Source organism: Mytilus trossulus, chromosome 8 (genome assembly GCF_036588685.1).
Source record: "Mytilus trossulus isolate FHL-02 chromosome 8, PNRI_Mtr1.1.1.hap1, whole genome shotgun sequence".
Classification (NCBI taxonomy): Eukaryota; Metazoa; Mollusca; class Bivalvia; order Mytilida; family Mytilidae; genus Mytilus; species Mytilus trossulus.
Window position 1 is genome coordinate 29,055,335 of NC_086380.1, and position 26,712 is coordinate 29,082,046.

Here is a 26,712-nt window from a genome sequence, read left to right on the forward strand (position 1 = left end):
TTATGCAACAACAATAACCCTCAATAGCAGGCATACATAGAAAGGGTCCCATGAGTTCCAAATTAATCAATGGAGTGGGGAATGCATAATAACCATTCAATCTAATACCCCTTGAAGTTTATAAAACTATACGCATGCGCATAAATACCTAAACAAACCCTGGAGCAAGAACGTATATATATATTTTCACCAAGGTTAATTAAACGATCTTGATGGTTTTCTATTTCTTTATGGAAGTACAATATCAAATATCAGTTTCATAACGGTGACATATAAGAAAAGCTCCACTTCAGTTCTTATATGACAGAAAAAGCTTTATCGGAATTCAGAGAACTCTCACATTTTATCAAAACTTGGGAATTCCCTCTGACGTGTTTCTAAATTTATAAAAAAAACACTTATAATATAAATAATGCTAAATTCCAATTTTGCGTATTGTTAAAAACACGCATACTAGTATAAGTCAAGGGAAATGTCATGAGATAATGAGAAGAAAATTATAGGAAAGTTGTTTTGTTTGTTTTTACATTTTAAAGCAAGACAATCATCAGTATCTGAGATGTTCCTTAAGGTTCCATTAAAGTCAAATATAGGACACTTCATAAACATCTAAACTTTGCCTGTATTTTTCAACCTATAATGAATAAAGTCATAAACTATGAAAACATATGTTCATTAAAACATACTTTACATATACACACTGTGTAAATTGTAAATAAACTTGAAATTGTTATGTTGTGGCCAAACCGGTTCTTGGGTTGAACACTAAATTTTCAAAAAAATCGGCAGGCCTGCAAGACGACTTAATTTGTTTAAAATTGGTATGGACGAATAATATTACATGTAATGCAGGGCAAGCCATTGTTGATTTTTTTATAAAATGTATTGATTTTGGAGTTTCAGTTAATTTCATGTAACTAAGTGAACTAATATGGAAGGTACAATACAGAAATTGGACAAATATGCCATTAAAACATATGTATGTGAAAAATCAACAATGGCTTGCCCTGCATTACATGTTACAGTATTCATCCATACCAATTTAAGCAAATTAAGTCGTCTTGCAGGCCTGCAGATTTTTTTGAAAATTTAGTGTTCACCCCAAGAACCGGTTTGGCCACAACATAACAATTTCAAGTTTATTTACAATTTACAGTGTGTATATGTAAAGTATGTTTAAATGAACATATGTTTTCATAGTTTATGACTTTATTCATTATAGGTTGAAAAATACAGGCAAAGTTTAGATGTTTATGAAGTGTCCTATATTTTGACTTTAGTGGAACCTTAATGTTTAGAATAAAACGATTGACGTGAGGGTATTGCACTGAGTCAACGGTAAATGTCTACAGATTGCTAGTAAGCAATCGTATCCCAAAAATGTGTGTTCGTCCTAATCCTATCGACCCAGAAAATAGCTGTCTACTCGAAAACTTTTATTGTTCTGATGTAAGCTATTTTTTAATCAGATACGGGGTACTAGGTAGTACTAACGATACATTCATATCTTTTTCCAAAAAAAAAAAGAAAATGTGTACCTACCTACCATCAGTCGCTTCTTTATGGTATGATCTTAGCATTCATGAACAACTGAGATCACCTAGTTTTTGGTGAGGTAGTGTTGTTCATAGTCCTTAGTTTTCTATGTTGTTTATTGTGTTATTTGTATGTTTGTCTTTATCTGTTTAGTCAAATGGCGTTGTCAGTTTAATTTCGACTTCGACAGTTTGACTTTGGTATATGTCGGTCCTTTTTTGTGTAGGGTTTGGGTACACCAAAATATTTTGATGTGTTGTTCCATGTGCCACATAAAAAGATTCTACATTAAGATCAAAAGTAAAACCCTTTTCGATCTTTTCATATAAATTTTAAAACAATTATGAATATGTTTAATTTGAGGTATAAGGTTTTGTTGTTAAACGTTACTATTAATATCATTGTCTGTTTTAATAATGAAGGAAGTTGGTGTATCGGCAAATGTTAATGCAAATTTGCTTTCCGAATATGTTGGTACATGTATTTTTTAAAGAGAAGTGAAGAAAACGGACATTCAAACTAATGATATGATGAGTCGAGAATATACTCACAACGCTATTGCTAAAGAAGAAAAGACAGAGACAAGGAACAATACACCAATCACCACAAAATAAACTGAGCTACACGAACCCACTAAAATAATGGGATGATCTCATATGCTCCAAAAACAGGTTTAAATTGAAATGTTCCCCTTTTACGTAAACACACATATATCTGCAATGGATGCCAAGGACTGACTATTGTATGACCAGATTTATCTAGCTGAAGTCACTTTGGGTAAATTATGTCAGCATTTTTACTGATCTCTTGATCGTCAGTAGAAAATATTACATCAAAGTTACCAGTACTGTTGTTGAGAATCAAATATTTTCATTTCACTGAAATTGTTGCAAAAAAGACTCATAACAAGGTAAAAGAGCGATTGACAATCACAGCAGTGGATTTTTTTTTATATCCTATGGGATTTTGACAGCTTTGTGATTCATAAGAAAAAACCAAAGGCTATTGACATGATATTGATCAGAGGAGGATCCCCATCCCTTTTTGAAAAAAAAAATTAGTTGCTTATATAGGGAATCACTGAAGCGTGACAGGAGCGGGCCCCTCTTAGGTCAGTCAGTGAGCCCCTACTTATGACAATTCCTGGATCCGCCATTGTTTATAGTATACATTGCTTAGTGGAGGTTATCTCTTTAATGTACTATGTACATCAACCTCGAGAATTGCTTTCCTCGTTATCATAAACAAGATAACCTATTGTAATCTTGTTTCCAGGAAAATACCTTGTTTCACAGAATGGTTCAACCACAAATTATCATTATGACAACAAAGGCAATGAAACATATCATATCTATGTCTCTTTATGCAACTTTCAAATAACGCTTGCACAAAATATTAAAACCATTAAACTCAGGGATTTGTCGCACCTATTTTTTTTATTTTGATGCAAATGTTAAATTAAAATAGCAATACTTTAACATTCACGTTTTGCAAATATTCAAAGTCAATGAACCATGACTGTAGGTTAAGGGTTGAATAACTTCCAAGGAAATCTGATGTGCCAATGCTAATACAAATGCATACCAAATACCCTTGTATTTTCATCAGTTAATCCCCAAAAATTTAACACAAACATTAACTATGTAAAAGTTTTGAAGTATGGGAACCCATATTGAAAGGTTTCATGGATAATATAATCTCTTTGGAAATTATGCCGGTATATTTGCATACTTAAAATCAATGACTTGACACAGATGGACTTAAAATGACATACTCACAAACTTAAACATACAAAATAAGCAAAAGTTTCGAAGTCAAGAAATCATGAATGAGGGGGAATGGTAAATTATGCTCCATTGTAGCGAGAAGAGCCAATGCTAATACATATACAGAACAATTATAATGACCTATCACTAGTGGTTCACCATAAACTAGACCAAATCACAAACTTATACTTTTTTGACACTGGAAACAGCATGCACATGTCTTGCTAATTGACTCCGTTAAAGCGAGACAAACATTTTTTCCTCATGTTTCATATTGAGCCTGTCGCTTGCGCTTATATTCCTCTATGCATTAATTTGAATAAAAATCACAATGCTTATACAAGTTAATTATACAAATCAATATTTTATTAACAACTCACCATGCTCACCTTTTGTACAAATATATACACACCAACATGATTACAATTTAAAAAAAACCAACATTATTTTACTATAAAATAAACTAGAGGGTCTCAGTAATCTGTGTCGCTCACCTTGATCTATTTGCACATTAAACATAGGACATACATTATAGTTCTATTTTGATCTATGTGCACATTAAACATAGGACATACATTATAGTTCTATTTGGGTGATGATGACTTGTTTGTAAATCTTACTTAACTGAACATTCTTGCTATTTACAACTATCTCTATCTATAAGTAGTTTCAGAGGAAAGGATTTTTGTAATAATGTACAAACAATTCATGAAAAATTATGAAAAAAAGACTTAAAAAGGGCAATTATTTTTTATGGGGATTGGTTATTTGGTTCATGACGCCTTATTTGTAAGTCTTAGTTTGCTAAACCATTTAGCTATCTTCAGTTTATCTATATAACCAAAAATGAATAAATTCCATAAAATTACAAATTCATGTGCAGCTACTCATCAATGGGTTATTTGAAGCGTCTGAAAATTGTAAGCAAGATAGATCTGCATAGAAAAATGTTTACGCCTCATTAGATTTGATCCAATAGACATGTTAACATTTAAACCCCTCGGCAGATTTGATCTAAAAGCTTTTTTAAAGAGATATAAGCCAAAAAACTTCATTTTGCCCCCATGTCTGTTTTGTGCCATGTAGGCCATCTTGGTGTATGGTCGAGGTCATTGGATACATATTTTAAACTAGATACCACAAGGAAGACTTAGGCCAAGTATGGTTTTTTTTGGACAAGTAGTTTCTGAGAAGATTTTTGTAAAAATACAGAAAATGATTGAGAAATTGTGTTTTTTTTTCAGTTAAGAGCAATCAATTTTTATAAGAACAATTGACAATTTTGGTCGTGTTGACTATTTGTAGATCTAACTTTGATTTACACCTTTGTTGTTTACAGTTTATCTATATCTTTTATAAAGATTTTCTTACCCCAGGAGAAGATTACATTAGCCGTATTTGGCACAACTTTTTGGAATTTTGGGTCCTCAATGCTCTTCCAACTTTGTATTTGTTTGAATTTTTAACTATTTTGATCTGAGCGTCACTAATGAGTCTTATGTAGACGAAACGCGCGTCTGGCGTATAAAATTATAATCCTGGTACTTTGATAACTATTTTATGGTATTCGAGATTATAACAGAAAGCAACTTATAAATTTTCTTTAAATTACCAATAAGGCCACATCAATTTAATTTCTTGTTCTACGGATTTTTGGACTCCAAAAATTGGGGCGAGCGAGCGATTTGAAAATTTAAATAAAAAAATATTTAATTTGCAAATTTTTGAGGCGAATCCTAAAAAGTAAAGGCGAGCGATTATAATTTTTTTTTGTAAACATAAATTTGTAGGTTTTGACTATATTAAAACTTGATTTATCTCTTGTACCTTGACAATTCTTTAATTTATGGAGTATTTTTTCCCTGTTCAACAAGAAATAATTGAATAATTAAATCTGGTCTATGTATGTGTGACTGACAATGAGACCATTCTCCATCCAAGTCATAATCAGGTTCAGAACAACCCCTCATTCCTCATAAAAGGGATATTCATAACATTTAATGTTATGAATATCCCTTTTATGAGGGGTATGAGGGGTCAATATAAGTTATAATATATTTTTTTTTGTAAAACACTTTCAGTACAAAGGGCTAATATTTTTCCAAAGAACTATAATATCTTTATGGTATTAAATGGACAAAAAATGTCCAAAAATTCTTTAATATTCCTGGACTATAACCATGTTAACACATTTACTTGAACAGTTTAATATTGTTCAAAATAAGTGGACCCCTCTTTTAGAAAAGTGGTTTAAAATATAATGTATTTCTCCTCTTTTTGAGTACAAAATTCTAAGTTTTCAAAGGTAGTAGCACTATACAAATCCTTAGTATTTCTATTTTCTTTTCTACAACAGTAAACATGTTATTAATAAAATGACCCCTTCGATGCCCTTGTCTGAGGGAGGGTTGTTCCCAACCTGATAATAACAAACATAGGTCAAAGTACGGCTTTTTACACAGAGCTTTGATCCAGACCAAACAGCAAGCTATAAGGGACCACAACTTAGCATTGTACACAAATCGAACAGGAAAACCAACGATCTAATTTGTATTTCAAAACGGGAAAATACCAATGAGCCACATCAACAAACGATAACTGCTAAACGACAGGTCTCTGAATCAATCAGGACAGGTGCACAAACCTGCAGCGGGAATGACCGTCAGCATACATTATAATTGCAGTTGAAGGCAAATCCTTCAGAAGTTCTTTCTACTCTATTTTAACAACGAACATTTTTGGAGAGGGAATATATTAAAGTCAGGGGAAAGAAACGGACACCAATGTTTTGTTCTCTACAGGTATTTTCGGCAATCGCTGTTATATTTATATCGGAGCACTCCCACTTGGAATAAATTGCTTTTAATGCTGAAACAAATATTCTCACAGATATTTACAGTGTTGTTGGGAGCTTATGTGTTTAAAATCGTCATATAAAGGTTAGACTGTGATTTTAAAACAAACGTTTCAGATCTTTTTATGATATTAATAACAAAAACAAAAAACGGTGCGGGAAATGGACATGATTACATTTCCGGATGCGGGAAGCGGGAATATAAAAAAAATATAAAAAATCTGTTTTGAAAAAAATAGGTGCGGGCGGGTCCGTCGAACAAGGAATCAAATTGGTGTGGCCTAATGGTGGAGAAACATAACAATGGGTTGTCTGATGCTTCTGAAATTTTTTAGCCGGATAGATCTCCATTTAATTTTTTTCAACCCCACGTGATATATTATCTAAATACTGTAATTTTAAAGATATAAGCCAAAACACTGCATAATCCATACCAACACCTCCATGTTCTATTTTTAGACATGTTGGCCATCTAGCTTTCTGGCCAGGGTCATCAGATACATTTTTATAACTAGATACCCTTAGTTAGATTTTTGTATAAAAAATGTATGAAAAATTTTCATTTAAGAGCTGTAACTCTATGAGGTCAATTGACAATTGTGGTCATGTTGACTTATTTGTAAATCTTCCTTTGCTTAACACTTTGGCTGTTTACAGTTTATCTATATCTATTATACTATTCAAGATAATAACCTACAAGAATTGTGTCCATAGTACACGAATACCCGATTCGCACTATCGTTTTCCATATTCGAAGGACCGTGAAATTGGAATAAAAACAATAATTGGGACAAGTATGGACACTTCATTCAAGATTGATACAGCTCTGAATTTGTTTTGTGATTAAATATTTGACACATCATAAGTTTCTGACGTAGAATGAATGTGGTCTTATTGAACTTAAAACAAATAAATCAACACATTATGGTCCAATGTCCAAAATCTTCATGAATTGATTCAGCATATCAAAGACAAAAAAAACCCCGATTTTTAATGAATCAAACAAAATTGAATTTTGGGACTCTTTTGACCTTTATATAATCAATTTGGAAAACGGGACTCAAAATAAAATAATATCGTCATTTTACAACATTAGAGATAAATTCATTCAATACCAATGTTCAGCATGTCACTATCATTCAATACCAATGTTCAGCATGTCACTATCATTCAATATCAACGTATCCCCTTTTTCACCAAACCCCTTTATATTCCTTTCTCACATCTAACTCACTTGTTTCATAATTTTGTTGCCATTCCATGATCAAAATTGGTGTCAAATTGTGACAATCTGCGATATAAACATGTTCTATAACCAATTCTTCATTTCCATTATTCAAGTACATTTTGCTTTTTTTGTAGTACTTTTTCAAATTATACTATGCACTTGCACTTTAAGATGTGTCCATTCCATCTGAATTTGAATCTGTACTTTCGTCACTCCCCTCGGATATCTCTTTTTCACAAAATCGTTCAAGCATAGGATCATTATGGCATTTTTTATGCTGATTAAGATTTTTAATACTGTCAATGTTTCTTCCACAAATGCAATCACGCACTCTATCATTATGTTTCCTCATGTGCCTTAACAATCCTGATTTGCTCCCAAATTGTTTTTGCATAAGTGACAGTGTTCGTTTGCTGTCATATTCCTTATGCATTTATCTTCGTGTGGTGTTAGCTTATCTTTAAAAACAAATTTCTTTTTGCAATTCTTGCATTTCAAGAGACCCATATTTTTATGCTTTGACATGTGTTGTTCTAACTGTAGTTTATACTTAAATACACTTGTGCAGGATTTTGCCTTGCATTTATAAAATTGATCCGAATGAAAAGTGAGCTCATGTTTACTCAGTTCTGGTATGGTCCTTAAGGTCAATCCACAATATCTACAATTGTGTTTCTGTGTTTCCATGTCTTTTAAATAACGATGGCGGCGTCTATGCCTTTCATTCTCCTTAGAATCTTTTGTTGAAAAATTACATTTCTGACATTTATGAACCTTCGACTTCTTTTGCTTATCAATAGCCTTATTCAACGTTTTAACAATAACCTCAATATCATCACCCCCACCACCATCATTATCATCATCATTACCATCTATGTCATCATTATCAACTTCACCATTACCTGTTTCATCGTTTTTGGAAGCAGTATCACATTGTACTGTTTTTATAGGAATGCAGATAGCATCATGTTTGTTCAAATCATGTTCTGAATCAAAGGATTTTTCACACTTCCCACATTTTATTAAAATAATTTCTTCATGATTTAATAAATGTTCGTTTAACTGGTGTTCATCCGGAAAGCATTTAAAACAACCTTTCTCGGGGCATTCAAATACCAAAGAATGTACTTTTTCCGTATGAACTTTCGAGGCAAGCGTAGTTTTATGATCTGTTTCACATTTATCACAGGAACGAGGTTGTGGTTCTGCACTCTTTTGCTTTTGCTTTAGTTTTAAGTAATCATGGTGTTTTCTATGTTTAGTATACTGTGTCTTATCTTCTGTTGAGAACTCACAATGTAAACAACGATAAACGTCTTGAGTCTGTCTTGATTTTTTTTCATTCTGTTGGGCGAATAAAATTGAATTCATCCCTTCAATAAATTCCTCAACATTATCAGAATTAAACTCTTCCATCGTGGTTTCTAAACATATATTCCCGACTGTTAAACTTGCGCCTTTATTCTGATCAACTCCATAAGTCGCACTGTTGATATTATTACTAAATTGTAAAGATTCCCTATAATTGAAGCCTTTACCCTCCTCACAATGAATTTTACTCATGTGTTCAGAAAGATTTCTTTGGGCTTTATATACTTTTTTACAAATGTCACATTGAAACCTTAATCTTTTGACACAATAATCCTCGTGTCTTTTCAGTGCACCCTTTTGTACAAATACCTGTGCACATTTCCTACATTTCAGGACACCTTGTGATTTGTGCCATAACAAATGTTTTTGTAGAGCAGATTCTTCTACAAAACGTGATTTACACCCTTTAAGTACACATCTCAATATAGGCTTATCCGAATGTGCTAATTTTCTATGTATAACCAACCCATTTTCTGTTTTATATTCATTTCCACATTCATCACATGAATATTTTGGAGGCTTACATAAGTTAGACATTCTGAGTTTTCGTTCGATGTACTGGTGACGTTTATAGTGTCTCTTATGTTCCTTCTTATCACCTGTTGAAAATTCACACTTTTTACAATGCCACACCTTTTCTTGATTGGTCTCACCTGATCCCTTCTCTCCTTTTTCTGATTGGCTCTTATTTCTAAGCTTTCTGTCAGAGATTTCATTTGTTTCACATCCATCAACTTCTATCTGTTCTTGTAACCATTGTAATGGATCACAGTCATCTTCCTCTAAGGAACTAATATCTGGAAGTGGCGATCTTTCTTCACAAGTCTTCTTGAAACATTCCTCCAAATCAACACTATCCTATAAGCAGATTGAAATTCTTTGTTTTTCATTTAGAATTTCAAATTCAATTAATACCTGCAGAGCTTACGTTTTAGAAATTAACTTTTTACCGGAATTGTAATAACATGAGCAATAAGACGGGTGTCACATATGGCGCAAGATTTACTTACCATTCCTGAGCACCTACGATCACCCCCATTTTTTGGTGGTGTTCATGTTGCTTAGTCTTTAACTTTTATGTTGTGTCTTGTGTTATTCTTTTGTTTGTCTGGGTTTTTTTTCTTTCTTAGCTATGGCGTTGTCAGTCTATTTTCGATCTAGAGTTTGAATGACTCTTCGGTATCTTCAGTCCATCTTTCAACGATTGTTTTTTTTCAATTTAAATAACAATGAATTCTTAAAAGCGGTTAATGCATTGTTAAGAAATACGCTCAATAAACAGTCAGTGGAGTTATCAGTCAACTATCTTAATTCAACATTTTATCTTTTAACAATTGTCCTTCCTATAAAAGATGGCCGAAAGATACCAGAGGGACAGTCAAACTCATAAATCGAAAATAAACTGATAACATGGCTTAATAACCAGATGCTCCGCAGGGCGTAGCTTTATACGACCGCAGAAGTTGAACCCTGAACGGTTGAGGCAAGTATGGACATAACATTCAAGCTGGATTCAGCTTTAAATTTGGATTGTGATTAAATAGTTGACACAGCATAGGTTTCTGACACAGAATGAATGTGTTCTAATGAAATTAAAATTTTTGTTTTCTCTTAGAGCAATTCACTATGCTGTTGAATATTATTCCTCTCAAAAAAATTGTTTCCAAAACTAATCTCAACTAAAATTTCTAATGGAGTTTGCAACAATTACTACTCATTTAAATACATCATAAAATATTAAGATGTAAAAAAACTGCTTGTTATCACTGAATGGTAAAGATTATTTTAATTTATCAGTTGGTAGTAAAAAGTGAATATACATTGTATATTGCATATATAACAAAGATTTAAGTTGATTCTGGACAAAGAAAGATAACTCCAAATAAAAAAAATACTTTCAATTAGATATTTCTTGCTTACTATTCTGGACAAAGAAAGATAACTCTAATTAAAAACAAAATTGCTATTTCACAATATTTTGCAATAAGATATTTCTTGCCATTGCGCAATACTGTGCAATTGAAAAGACTTGCTATTGCACAAAACTTAATATAATAATTTTAGATCCTGATTTGGACCAACTTGAAAACTGGGCCCATAATAAAAAATCTAAGTACATGTTTGGATTCAGCATATCAAAGAACCCCAAGATTTCAATTTTTGTTAAAATCAAACTAAGTTTAATTTTGGACCCTTTGGACTTTAATGTAGACCAATTTGAAAACAAGACCAAAAATGAGGAATCCACATACACAGTTAGATTTGGCATATCAAAGAACCCCATTTATTCAATTTTTGATGAAATCAAACAAAGTTTAATTTTGGACCCGATTTGGACCAACTTGAAAACTGGGCCGATAATCAAGAATCTAAGTACATTTTTAGATTCAGCATATCAAAGAACCCAACCGATTAATTTTTTGTCAAAATCAAACGAAGTTTAATTTTGGACCCTTTGGACCTTAATGTTGACCAATTTGAAAACGGGACCAAAAGTTAAAAATCTACATACACAGTTAGATTCGGCATATCAAAGAACCCCAATTATTCAATTTTGATGAAATCAAACAAAGTTTAATTTTGGACCTTTTGGGCCCCTTATTCCTAAACTGTTGGGACCAAAACTCCCAAAATCATTACCAACCTTCCTTTTATGGTCATAAACCTTGTGTTTAAATTTCATAGATTTCTATTTACTTATACTAAAGTTATGGTGCGAAAACCAAGAAAATGTTTATTTGGGTCTCTTTTTGGCCCCTAATTCCTAAACTGTTGGGACCTAAACTCCCAAAATCAATACCAACCTTCCTTTTGTAGTCATAAACATTGTGTTTAAATTTCATTATTTTCTATTTACTTAAACTAAAGTTATTGTGCGAAAACCAAGAATAATGCTTATTTGGGCCCTTTTTTGGCCCCTAATTCCTACACTGTTGAAACCTAAACTCCCAAAATCAATCCCAACCTTTCTTTTGTGGTCATAAACCTTGTGTCAAAATTTCATAGATTTCTATTAACTTAAACTAAAGTTATAGTGCGAAAACCAAGAAAATGCTTATTTGGGCCCTTTTTGGCCCCTAATTCCTAATATGTTGGGACCAAAACTCCCAAAATCAATACCAACCTTCCTTTTGTGGTCATAAACCTTGTGATAAAATTTTATAGATTTATATTCACTTTTACTAAAGTTAGAGTGCGAAAACTAAAAGTATTCGGACGACGACGACGACGACGACGACGCCAACGTCATAGCAATATACGACGAAAATTTTTTCAAAATTTGCGGTCGTATAAAAAGGAAAAGACAAACAGACAAACAATAGTACAAATGACACAACATAGATAACTAAAGAATAAGCAACACGAACACCACTAAGTACTACAACAAAGTACATACCTGAATAATAAGGCATTTAGTATAATTGGAATCATACTACCTTTGGAAAAATAGTGTCACCCAAAGACAGTATGTTGGTATAGAAGGTGTCATAACTTGTGGAAAAGGGAAATCAACTCGAGCTTTATTTTATAAACTGTTTCGGTGAGCGCAGCTGGAAACACCCGCAGTTCCAACCCGAAACACTTGGGGACTAAAATTGACACAATATTCAAGCTTGATACAGGTCTATATTTGGATTGTAGTTAATTTTTTGAAATAATATATATGTTTCTGAATAAATTTAGTCAAAAAAGTTGAAATTAATTACATGATATATATGAATTGAATTTACATTCAATTAAAGAGTTATTGCTATTGTGCAATACTTATTTAATCTTTTACCAACATGTAAACAAATAAAGTTCAATTTCTTCTCACTGGCATATTTGAAATTATGAAAATCAAAAGGGAAATTGCATCAAGAGCTATAAATAATTCATCAAAGTTTCATTAGAACTGATGAACGCATTTTTGATTTATTGTCCAAAATGGAAAATCACTCTTTATTAATGAATAAAACACCAGAACTAAGACATGTAACGTCAAAAATTTATAAAATTCTAAAGGGAGCTTACACCTACAGATATAAACAATTCACCAAAGTTTCATCAGAACTGCAGACAGCATTTTTCATTTTTCATTTATTTATCGAACATTGGAAAATCCGTTTTTTATTAATAAAACCTAGTAACTCCGAAACGTAGTATTTAAAAATTACAAACATCGAAAGGGATTTCATGTTAATAGATATAAGCATAAACAATTCACCAAAGTTTCATGCATGTTGTATGTGTTGATTAAAATATTTATAGATTATTGTCCAACAAGTTGACGACCGACGAATAGACGGTCAACGGTATACCATAAAACGTCCTGTAAACGGGTGTATAAAAATAAACTAGGAATTACTAATAAAAGAAGATGCCCTAGCAAGCAATTGAGATTTTGTTTGAAAGTTGAGGCATATTGTTTTAACCGTTTATCCTTCCATCTATCCACCCCATTATGGGTATAGGTGCCGATACACAATTAGGAATTTGGTTTCGCATTTTGTTCCAAGAGGAATATTCAAATATAAAAGGTATTGTGTCAAAAAATAATTTTTAAACAGTCATGACAGTTAAGTACTAATTTAGCCTTCAAAGACAGTTTAAAAGGACATCAATATTTTTTTACATCTTTTATGACATATTTTCTGTGACTCTCTTTACATTCTTATTAGCTACCGACCGATCCAGAAATTAATGTAATGGGATGTTTACAGCCACTTTTTTCTACACGAAGTTTTTGATCCAACTTTTTAAAAAAATGAGATGAAAGACATATGATTTTAATTGATTTAATAAAATATATATATGTAAACATTTTCAGAAAAGGTTTTACTGACTTCAATTGATTGAAATTTTACTTCTAGCTTTTATGAAGTATATGACATCTTTCCCCCTCTTTTAGAAATATTTCATAGCAAATAAATGCAGACTGTTGTCATAGGTACCACCAAAACTTACTATATTTTACCATTTTATTTACCGAATATTCGATTTAAATGAGATTCTAATTACATACATATCCACCAACATATATATGACACAAACAGTGAGCTTAAAATTACAAGACAGCAATGAAAAGTGAATGCTAAAATTTTTGATTGCTAATTTAAACATATAGCCATTCCAAATTAGGCCACACTTAAAAATATTTAGGTTGAGACAGTGGGTAGGTAGGTAGGCATTTTTTTTTTCTTTTTCAAAAAAAGAAATTAAAGTATAAGTCTTCATGCCTATTTGATTAAAAAAAAACTTCTTCAAATCAGCACAATAAAAGAATTTGAGTAGGCATTTTTCGGGGTAGGTAGCGTTTGGGCAAACAAACCTATTATTTATTATGGCCTAACACTAGAGTATGTAACTTAACTTTTACAACATTTCATAAATCTTTTATCAAAACTTTGTCCAAACTTAATATAACCTGGTATACACCCAAGACAAGGGAACAAAATATCAAAAGGTCTGAATTATCGTATTGTCTGGCTTTTTAATAACCAAACGAGTATATATAAAAAGAAGATGTGGTATGATTGCCAATGAAACAACTATCCACAAAAGACCAAAATGACACAAACATTAACAACTATAGATCAATGTACGGCATTCAACAATGAGCAAAGCCCATACCGCATAGTCATCTATAAAAGGCCCAGATAAGACAATGTAAAACAATTCAAATATACCAATATGGTCATGATCATACACGTATGGTCAAATACTTAAATGGTCTAAAACATCTACAAATAATGAATACTGATCAATGTCACTACGTAGTCACTTATATATTCATTTTGACATATACCAGTGGAAGATTCATTCAGTGTCAATGTTAGCATCCGCATCACTGCAAGACGTCATGTCGGACTCCTTACTCTCATCTGACTCATTGTCGTGTTCATTTTCTAATGAAATTCCACAATTAGTATCACTGTTTGATGACACATCTTTCTCAATCGATGTTAATTTGTGAACGTCTGTGATATTACCAGGTTCAAATACACACTCTACATTTCCATTATTTGATAAGTTTTGCTTTGCTTTAGTACAAAATGTAGTACAGTACTTTGTGAAATGTACTTTGCACTTGAACTTAAAGATGCGCTTTCTGCCTTTTCAACTATAGTAGATTTGTTTTCATTGTCTGGGCAAATGTCTTTTTTACAATATGGAATAAACTAATATCATTATGACATTTTTTATGCTTATTAAGATGTGCTATACTGTCAAATATTTTTCCACAAGAGCAATTGAGCATGTCATCTTTATGTTGCCTCATGTGAACTATCAAACGTGCTTTGTTTTTCACATAAGTGGCACTGAGCCTGATCATATGTAGACATATTCCTTATGCAGGAGTCTTCATGTTGCGTTACCCTATTTCTTGTCACATTTCGTGCATTTCAAAAGACCACTATGTTTATGCTTCAATGTGTGTTCTTTTAACTGCTGTTTTTCCTTATAAACACATCTGCATGATTTAACCTTGCATCTAAATACATGGTCTGAATGATAATTGAGCTCATGTCTACTCAATCCTGATTTGGACCTGAATGTCAATCCACAATAACTACAAACATACATCTGTGGTACAGAAACACTTGTTCTGTGCTTCATATCTAAATACCTGTGGTGATCCAAATGCTTTGAATAATTCTTTTTATCTTTTGCTGAAAAATTACATCTTTTACATTTAAAAACTTTCTTCTGTACTCTTTTCTTATTAATGGCTTTATTTAACGTTTTAACAATATTCTCAATATCATCATCGTCATCATTATCATCATCATTGTCATTGTCATCATCATCATCATCATCATCATCATCATCATCATCATCCTCATCCATCCTATCATCATCACCAGCATTGATTTCACCACTATTTTCAGGAGCAGTTTCACGTGGTACTATTCTGTTAGGAGTGCAGCTATCCTCATGTGCCTTCAAGTTATGCTTAGTAACAAATGATTTTGCACACTTTACACATTTGAATAGACCAGATTCCCCATACTCTAATACATGGTCCTTTAACAAGTGTTGATTTGTAAAAATTTTAAAACAACCTTTCTGTGGGCATTCAAATATTACAGTACCGGTATGTACTTTTTTTGTATGACTTTTCAAAGCAAGTGAAGTTTTATACTCTTTTTCACACTTATCACAAGTATATGTTTGAGGTTCTGCACTTCTTTGCTTGCGAATTTCGTAGTTATGTTGCCCTCTATGACTGTTATATTTTCTCTTTTCATCTGTTGCAAAATCACATTTCGTACATCTGTAAACGTCTTTAGTCTGGCTTAATTTTTTTTTATTCTTCTGGGTGAGTATTATTGAATTCATCTCTTTTACAAATTCGGCAACATTATCAACATAACCTTCAGGCTTAGTTGTTTCATCATTTATATTTATTCCTTCTATCTTACTAGGTAATTGTGCTTCACTGGAGGTGACTGCATCGTTATAATAATGCCCTTGGTCATGTTGTTCTAAGTGTACAGATTTCCAATATTTAAAGCCTTTAACTTTACCATGTAATTTTCTCACATGGTCTGCAAGATCTTTTTGGCCTTTATACACTTTATTACAGATATCACATCTGAACATTACTCTTTTGATACAATAATCCTCGTGTCTTTCTAATTCACCCTTAAGAACAAATACCTTTGCACATTTTCTACACTTCAGAACACCTTGAGAATTGTGCCATACCATATGTTTTTGTAAGGCAGATTCTTCCACAAAACGTGTTTTGCATCCTGTCAGCAAACATCTCAATATAGGCTTATTTGAATGCGCTATTTTTTTATGACGAATCATACCATCTTTAGTTTTATATTCATTTCTACATTCATCACATGAATATTTTGGACGTTTACATAGTTTAGATATTCTATTTTTTTTTTCAATATAAGTGTGACGTTTTCTGTGTCTGTCATGTTCCTTCTTATCACATGTTGAAAACTCACACGTTTTACAATGCCACATCTTTCCTTGATTGGTCTCACCTGTTTCTGTCTTTCTTTTATCTGATTGGCTCTTATATCTAAGCTTTCTGTCAGAAATGTCATTTTTTTCACATCCATCAACGTCTACCTGATCTTGTAACCATGGTAAAGGTTCACTTTCAGCTTCCTCTGGAAGTGGTGATCCTTCTTCGCAAGTCTTCTTTAAATATTCCTCTTCCAAGGCACCACTATCCTATAATCAGATTGAAACTCTTTGTTTTTCATTCAGAATTTCAAATGCACTTTATTATTTAAACCTACATGTATTATACAGGATATACAATTAAGACTACATATATACCTTAAATTATTACATATATTACAAAATACAAATTTTATCATGTTCTTGCACATTTTTTAAAACATGTGTATATATACGTATTTACATTTTTAAACAATGTTAAATACATGTACAAACAAAAATCTTCAACAAAATGACCATTTTAAACAATTCAAGCATGAAATACCATAGACAGATTGATAAAGACAAGTCTAGAATGTCTAGCACATACAAACTCATTACTGGACATGATTATTTAAGATTATAAAACATGTAAATTCTTTTTTCAAATTCAGATGTTTCACTTATCATGCTTATGTGTATTTCAAAAGAGGGACGAGGGATAGTCAAACTCATAAATCGAAAACAAACTGACAACGCCAAGGCTAAAAATGAAAAAGACAAACAGAAAAACAATAGTACACACGACACAACATAGAAAACTAAAGATTAAACAACACGAACTCCACCAAAAACTAGGTGTGATCTCAGGTGCTCCGGAAGGGTAAGCAGATCCTGCTCCACATGTGGCACCCGTCGTGTTGATTATGTGATTACAAATCCTGTAAATAGTCTAATTCGGTAGGTCACATTCATGAAAGGGAAGGGGATTGTAGTTACGACGTAAGGAACATATCCGATATCATTTGTGAAACGGTTATTCCATAACGGTTCAAGTGTCCCAAGATAATAAATATTCTGCCATTTCTCTTGTAACACAGCACTAAGACAATTGTTAGGGGGCTTTAAGAAAATATATGATGCCTACGTGTGATTAACACTGAGTTGGCAAAGTATTACACGCCCCGGAAAACCCAGGTGGGAAAACCCCAATTTTCCAAGGCTGGGCAATACTCCCTCAAACAGGTATTACTGGGTAATATGATTTTTTAAGCTTATTTCAACACATAAGAGTAAAGACTTGTGGTAGTTTCATAGTGTTATGACTAAATATATCCATTTTAATATACAGATACAGATAAGGCCTAAAATAAAATTTTGTTTGTTTCCCCAATCCCAACGGACCCTGCTAAAATGGTCCTACTCATAAAATTTTATTGTCCAAACTTAGTCAAATATTATTTTATTCCTTTCCGATTTTCATGCTTACCAGATCAACCGGCATTGTTTCAGCTTTTAGGGAAAAATTAAATTATTTCCCTACCTACCTAGTACCTATCCACACCTGGCTAGGCAGGGTCGGGATAGGGGAAACAAACAATATATTAATTTAGGCCTAACCATTTGGAGTCATTGCAAAATTTCAATTTTATTTTCTTCTCCACTACCTCATGATATATGTAGGCAGAATACAAAATTTGCACATTTTAGGATACCTTATTTTAAAATTTACTAGCATTTTTTCAACATGTTCAATAATTCATTCTTTGCAAAAAAATACATTTTAGTCCAGTGTGGTAAATTCAAAAAGAAATACAATCACATTACTAAATAAACACCCTACAGGGTCATGTCATTAACACTTATATACATACTTATATAGAGATGAAAAGGCTGATAATTGTTTAAAGATAAACATATCTATGTTCTGATCTGATTAATTACTAACTAATTAGCTTTCTTCATTTAAAAAAATCCCTTCATATGAAGGAAAAAAGGCAGGTATTAGCTGAATTTCCTGTCTTTTTTTCCCTTCATATAATGGTGGTTTTTTTTTAAATACGTAAATTTCACCAATTTTTTATGCAATTTTTAATATTCTATAACAAAAGTTTTCATATGTCTTTGCAAAATCTTAACCTTTTTATAACAATTACAAGAAATCAAACATATATGATCTCATTACATCCTCAGAAAATTTCACACCAATTGCTTAAGTCAATTTTAAGCTTTCTTCATTTCAAAAATACAAACATATGTTTTTAATGCTTTTATTAACCTCCTGACATATTTTTCAGTTACTTCAAGACTGTTTAAATGAAGAATGTTAGAAATTCAGGACTGATGTCAGTTCTAAATTTACAATCTCACAAAAAAAAAAGAAAATAGTGAAAGACATTTTTTGGACATAATTTTTTATTCATAGCACATACAGCTACCATCTTTGGTAGTCATGGTAGTAAGAACTAACTAACCATAATGCATATCTGACATAAAAATATAACATATATATAGTTTCACACAAGACATGCAAGAGACTGCCAAAGATTCGAAGGAATGGCATCATTTTTTTTTAAATAGCCCAACATGTGTTATATATACCACATGTATCAGTCAGGGGAATTATTGAAATAAGTGATTTTTAAATCACTTCTTTGAATGTTTGAGTAGCAAATTCAAAGTCACAAATTGTGATTTTGTAGTTTTACTAAAAATTTTAAACACATAGGTTTAAATAATATCTGTTCATAAGTAAAATTGAAAAAAAAATGAACTTGCTTCTTAAAAATAGCAAGGTTTATGCCTTTGATGCTATCATTTAGCTGTAAATTATATTTTAGTTGAAAAAAAGCTATAATATTGTGGATTCATTTTTATTCGTTGGATACCAATTTTCGTGGGTTTCGTGGGTAGAGGTGAGCCACGAATTCAAATTTTCAACAAATAACGTATTTTCAATAGGCTTTGAATTCAGAGATTGGCAAAACCACGAAATCAAATATCCACGAAAATGCCAGATTTCAGCAATCCAGAAAAATTGAAACCCACGAAAATGAATGCATCCACAGTAATGTCTTTACTTAATGAACTGATACTTTCTTTACAGATTTTTCCCAGCAGTGGGAGTATTTTTCCTGTAAAGTTCAAGGTTGTATCTTTCAGATTATGTAATAAAATTCTACTGCTTGCAGAAAATATTTCACTGTTACATGTATATGGGTCTAAACAAAGTTTAGAAAAGATTGACTAGTCCCAATAAAACGATACTAGTCCAGGACATGGGATTTGTGGGTGACAGTCATGACACTGCAGACTTGTTAACTTTACACTAATCAATACAAAGACATTAAGGTGTCAGATGGAGCATTTAATTTCATCCTTTACCATGATAACTAATTCAGAACATGAAAAGACCTATAATTAATTGATTAACAGATATATCAGATAAATCATGTAAATGTTATATAGATTACATGTGGATAAATTATTTATGAACTAATTTAATTGCATATCACTTCCAATAACCATGGCAACTTTTATCATTTTTTTGTTTTTAGATTTCCTTCTGTAGAATTATCTTACAATATATATACATCATGTACATTCAGTTTATTTATTTCCTGTGAACATGATGATAGACCAAACTGATAACTTATTTTATTGCAAGAATCTGCTGGTTACTTTAAATAGAGACCCATTCACTTTAACTAACGTTATTATTGGGAAACCATATTTGTCTTCAGACAACGACATGAATGACATGAGAGCATTGTAAGAACACAGTTTTTTGTCGTATTAAAACATGTAAAATTGTATATAAAGAAGTTTATTATCACTAGTACCTTTTTGCTGTCTCCTCCACCATCTTCACTGTTGTCACTTTGTGTTGGGTCTGACTTAATTCCCATCTCTTGGTCATCATTGGTTTCTCCACTAAATAAAACCATACATTCTGTACAAACTGGTTTGCCTGGATCTGTTACATTTTCCCCTTTATAGACAAATTCTTTTGTACATAGAGAACATAAACTGGATTTAGTTGGATCTAGACAAGAAGAAGCAGATTTAGATGGCTGGGCTTCGTCTATTCCAGACAATTGTTTTGCAATGGTCAATATTTCTGCCACGTTAGCTGAGGTGGCATTGTCTTTTGCTTGTGAAGGGTTCTCATTATGGAAAATTTTTCTTCTTTTGTTGCTTCTGGTTTCTCTTCCTGTGGCCATGGTGGGTGGATCCAAAGATATATTGGTCTCCCTTTCTCCTTCTAAATCTTGATTTCTTTTAACCGTATCACCATCAACTTTTACATCACTGATTTCATTGTTGAGATCCTCTAAACTATCAACAGTGCTTGTACTGTCAACTAAGTTGTCATCTTGTCCATGATTGACAGATGCCACCAGTGCTATGATCCCATCCTGGGATTCTAATACTTTCTTTTCAACTTGAACAGCACAAAATTGGTTTATGCTTTCGACCTCATAAATAATTTGATCTTGCTGAATAAAGTTTTCAGCAGCAGATTTTATATTGTCAAGCTCTATTGTCTCACACAAATGTCTAAAATCTTCTTCATTCTCTTGGGAAATATTTAACTGTCCTGTATATAGGGTCTGCACCAAACGGCAAACTGTTTTTAATGAATAATTCTTTAGATTGACATAAACTCTTTCACCTTGACTTTCACACATCAATTGATTCCTTAAATATGGACTTCTACATGCCATAAGAACAAGTTTATGAACAAATATGACACCATCTTTACATTCGAGGCCTGCATCACAGAATGTCCCATCCTGCTGTAGTTCATACATACATTTTGTCAGGTCCTCTGCATGACTAGGAATGGTAAAGCTGCCTTCCATGTTTCAGCACCTATTTGAAAATACATTATGATAAATCATTAATAATCAGGTTAATCTGTATGTAACATGTTATATTATTCTATACAATTTAAACAGAAAACATCATTCAGACTATACTCATGATGCTAGTTAACTCACAATCTGGTCAAATTAATTGTCACTTTGCTTTTGACTTATTTCTGTTTCATTTTAATAACTAATGGCAATCACTATATGTATTATAATTTATATGGCATGAATTGAGAAGAATTCAAAGTGTTTTAAGGATGATGTACAAATTGTACCTTTTGTTGATTCAATGTTAAACATATATATGGAAATTTTATAATAAATCCTCATTCTTTCCCATTGTACTCTCATATTTGGCAATTTGGTACTTGATTGGCAGTCAGGGGTACTACTTGCACACAAATTTTTATTAACTTTTAGTAAAAAATATATAATATATATACATAAATTATATTATATTTATAAGTAAATTTGTAGGATATTTATACAAGTGAAAAATATTTACTTCTATAAATGTAAAGGTAAAAAAATTGATTTAGTTATGTCCCTTAGAATTTCAGATTTTTTTACTTGTATGTGAAAAATTCATTTTACTATCATTTCTAAAATTCCCAGGATGCCGTTGCTCTAATAGAATTTTGATTTGTCTGCCCATTGCAGATGTTTTTACTAATCATTTTTAAGTGTAATTTCATGGACAATGAAAATCCTATTTGTCTTTTATCTTTAGAACACTGGTGATTTACATTTTCATTTATTTTTTGTGTCTGTGTATTTAACGCATTAATGAAAATATAACGGAATTAAATGAGACTGTCAATAAAGTGAGACTGTCAATAAAGTGAGAGAATTAGCGCTATAGAACCAGGTTTAATCCACCATTTTCTACATTTGAAATTGCCTGTACAAATTCAGAAATATGACAGTTCTTGTCCATTTGTTTTTGATGCGTTTTGTTATTTGATTTTGCCATTTGATTATGGACTTTCTGAATTGATTTCAGTATTTTTGTGATTTTACTTTTTACAAGCCCCAAAGGACAATGAAGGAGCAAGATTTGAAGGCTTTCGGCAAATACTTCATTTTGTACTTTTAAGATCTTTGTGCAATCAGTTTCTTTGTTGAATTAATGAGATGAAACATTGTCATGATTGTACGCTAATCCAAAAATTATGAGCTAACCTAGAAAAAATTGTTAAAGGCATGAATTTACATCTCAAAACTTGAGAATTTTGGTGGGATTGTAAATTTTATTTATGAGAATAAGAATATTTTGCGAAAAACTAAGGGGAGATTATGTAAACATTATAATTTACTTATGAATGTATATTTTTATTTACTTCTTCAAGTAAATAAAAATTACTTGTATAAGTACATGAAGTAGTACCCCTGATTGATACATGTAGATAGAGGATTTTTGCATGTAGTGCTATCTTTCCTTAAAACAAGAGTATTAATTTAGTTATTGCTGAATACAAATATAAATATATTTTCGGGGGCACTCAACGTTAGCCAATCATACCAGGTTTTTTGGAACTTAAAGATTGTTTACAACCTTTTTGTAAAAAATAAACACTACCACATCATAGAAAAGTAAGTGAGTAATCTATGTTTGAAATCTTATAACAAAAATCTCAGTATTAAAGGCTGTTGATTTTCTAAAAAAATCTTGGTTTTGTTTTGTCTCAAAGTCCACTTTTTCTATTAAATGCAATAAAACAGAAAATAATAATGCTTTGCACAAGGTTTCCCCTTGCATACTTTGGTCATGTTGGTACATATGTACAAAATGGCTTATCTCTAGTTGCAAACCAGAAAGATAAAATAGTTTTTTGATTTTGATGAGCATTTTTTCCCTTCATGCAGAATGTGTAAAAATTAACAAAGTTGGGATACACTTTGAGATGCTCCTTCTCAGGTAAAAACAGGTTTGTATTGTCATGATTGTATTGATTTTTCTTGATTGGCAGAGACAACAGATATAGATCTACACATCTACACATCTACATGTATTGGTCATTTTGATTAGATTAAGGTAGTAACTGAGTCGACAGTATCAAATGCAATTCAGGTATTTGTTTATTTTTAAAGCTTCTGCATGAAGGCAAAAAAATGCCCATCAAAGTCCATTAAGCTATATATCATCATTCTGATATGCATATTGCATTTTTAATTTTATATATATCTAGTGGACATGGTGGATGCCAGGCCTTAAAACTTTTCAAACTGCACAGGTAAGTCTGTACACCGACAGGGACGTCTATATAAGTCCTTGACACCGACTAGTTTTTGAGGTCAAAATCCTGCCATATTTGTCCATTTAATATGAAAAATTTAACATGATTTGCTGTTGATGGTAGGGATCCCATATAGCACTGACATGCATGAGGACAGGCCTCACTAAAGTTGTGTCGGCTTGGCTTTTAACTTCCTGAGGAAAACTCCTGAGGTTCCTACATAGGAATCCAAAAGATCTGGAGGCTTTTGCTGTGGTCTCGTTTATATGTTCACGCCTTGCTTTTGAATAACCCAAGGACTAACTGACTATTTCCCACATGGGACGCTTTCAAAATTTGCAAAGCATATGTGTTGTCCTCAGCATAACAAAGTATTTGTTGAGACGACGAAAATTAATGTTGTCACATTCCCTCAGTTTTAATATTCCAAGACGTATATAAAACAGTAAGTTAACAGAATCAACGTGATAACTACATGAACTAAGCAACAAACTTTTATTTAAGTTCTATAACTAGTCAAATAACTGATTTTCAAATCACTTATTTGAGTAGGAAATTCAAGGTTTTGTCACAAATTGGAATTTTGTATTTTTTTCAAAATTTTAAACACATCTACTAAAAATAAACCTGTTTAAACTGTATGAAGACCCCAACACCTGGAATATATTCGATTGACTTATTGCAATGCAAAACCATTTTTATCTAGCAACCATTTACATTTCTTACTAATGTGGATGGTGGTAAATTTCTAGCCGGTAATCAGGGTGAACAAACTCGATAACATCTTGCCATGGGTCTTAGTAGTCCAAATAATTATGTTGTCTTGAAAGGCTATTATAATTTTTATCTTTGACGCCTTAACAAAGTATTTGTTGAGACGACGAAAATTAATGTTGTCACATTCCCTCAGTTTTAATATTCCAAGACGTATATAAAACAGTAAGTTAACAGAATCAACGTGATAACTACATGAACTAAGCAACAAACTTTTATTTAAGTTCTATAACTAGTCAAATAACTGATTTTCAAATCACTTATTTGAGTAGGAAATTCAAGGTTTTGTCACAAATTGGAATTTTGTATTTTTTTCAAAATTTTAAACACATCTACTAAAAATAAACCTGTTTAAACTGTATGAAGACCCCAACACCTGGAATATATTCGATTGACTTATTGCAATGCAAAACCATTTTTATCTAGCAACCATTTACATTTCTTACTAATGTGGATGGTGGTAAATTTCTAGCCGGTAATCAGGGTGAACAAACTCGATAACATCTTGCCATGGGTCTTAGTAGTCCAAATAATTATGTTGTCTTGAAAGGCTATTATAATTTTTATCTTTGACGCCTTACATCGATGTAAGGCGTCAAAGAAAAAAATTATAATAGCCTTTCAAGACGTCATAATTATTTGGACTAGGGTCTTAGATGAAAACAAATCAGTTGACAGTACCCCTGCCCTAGTCCAAATAATTATGACATCTGGCACTTGCTATTTTATTTTATTTCTGGGACGCCTACCTAAGGCAAGGCTATTCTTTTTCTGGGACGCCTTCCTATTATTTGTACTACCCCAGCCCTAATCCAAATAATTATGATGTCTTGCAAGCCTATTTTTTGTTTGTTTTGTCCTGTGCACTGAATCCCCGCATATGGGGTCTCGTAGACACTGTCTGTAGAATAAAACAATAACGCAAGTTCAAAGCTAATGCTTTTCTATACTAACCCTTTACTATATAGTTTTAGCATGTATAAACTGTCAAAACGATAGTTAATAAATTGTGTTGGTCAGACATGACGCTACCTCGATTTTTTGGTCTTTTGCTTTCATCTTAAGTTTCCGGTGTACAGACATCGTCACTTATGAAGTCTGTATCTTCATAGAATCAATTAGGCGTACAAATAGACCCAAAAAAAAAACTGCATAACAAAATAACAACGGACGTTAATTAATTTTATTCATGTCCATTTTAAACATATTCATTTCAAAAATCGCGTATATGACATATTCAAAGAAATCTTTTCAGATTTATTTACTCATATTCACTATTGCAACAAAGTTGTTCTCTTTGTATAAATAATAAGAATGATTGCCCCTTGTTTTGTACATGTACATTCCTACCATATTCATGATATTTTCCTATATTTATATGCGGAATACGTCTCCGGCAAAACGTAAGTAAATTAGCAAACCATCTTGTTACAATACAAAGACTACCAATTTCCTGGTGTTTTTTTTTACACAGGTATTATTATTGATCAATATTATTTCATAAAGAGTGCTGGTACAAAGTACACTATGATTATAGACTCATTTTCAACTTGGCATTTACTATATTATTTCAAATCAGATAGAATAAAAATCTTTCAGGTTCATGAGGAGCCATAAATAGAAACAAATGCTTTATTCACAATATATATAAAACCGGAGTGACAAAAATTGGGAGAAATTTTAAAAATAAACTATCTTTCTCAAAAAAGGGGAACTATGGAGAGCAAAAAAAATATTATGAGAAATTGACAAAATTGTAAATTGTTCAAATGAAGTTTCAAATATTTTTAATAATTTTTTCTCCACAGTAGCAGACAAAATTGGAGCAGATCACTGGCGAATCCAGAAATTTTCACATGATAAATGGGGCCCACTGACTGCCTAAGAGGGGGCCCTCTCCGGTCACGCTTCAGTGATTCTCTATATAAGCAACCATTTTTTTACCAAAAGGGGGGGGGGGGCGGGGTTAAACATGTAAGCGGGATCCCAACCCTCCTCCTAACCTGGGACAGTGGTATATTACAGTACAACATAAGAACGAACTATAAAAATACAATGTTCTGAGTGGTTGGACTGACATCCATAAAGGCGTACCACAGGGTTCGATACTAGGATAAAATTGAGAATGGAAATGGGGAATGTGTCAAAGAGACCACAGCCCGACCACAGAAAAAACAACAAC

At 32.2% G+C, this 26,712-nt stretch overlaps 1 protein-coding gene across 3 annotated transcripts; it reads right to left on the reverse strand.

Moving 5' to 3' along the window:
* Nucleotides 1-7,296: 7,296 nt before the first annotated feature.
* Nucleotides 7,297-25,618, reverse strand: LOC134680777 (zinc finger protein 845-like). 3 transcript variants are annotated; one of them, XM_063540007.1, is made up of 3 exons: nt 25,563-25,618; nt 20,488-21,520; nt 7,297-9,613 (listed from the first exon to the last, which is right to left on the reverse strand). In XM_063540007.1, the coding sequence occupies exons 2-3, from the start codon at nt 21,508-21,510 to the stop codon at nt 7,742-7,744; spliced, it is 2,895 nt and encodes a 964-aa protein (XP_063396077.1). In that variant the 5' UTR covers nt 21,511-21,520; nt 25,563-25,618; the 3' UTR covers nt 7,297-7,741. The 3 variants fall into 3 exon arrangements, with proteins under 3 accessions (XP_063396077.1, XP_063396076.1, XP_063396079.1); XM_063540006.1 differs by having other exon boundaries at nt 25,485-25,602; XM_063540009.1 differs by lacking the exon at nt 7,297-9,613 and adding an exon at nt 14,960-16,936 and having other exon boundaries at nt 25,485-25,602.
* Between the last annotated feature and the right edge of the window lie 1,094 nt (nt 25,619-26,712).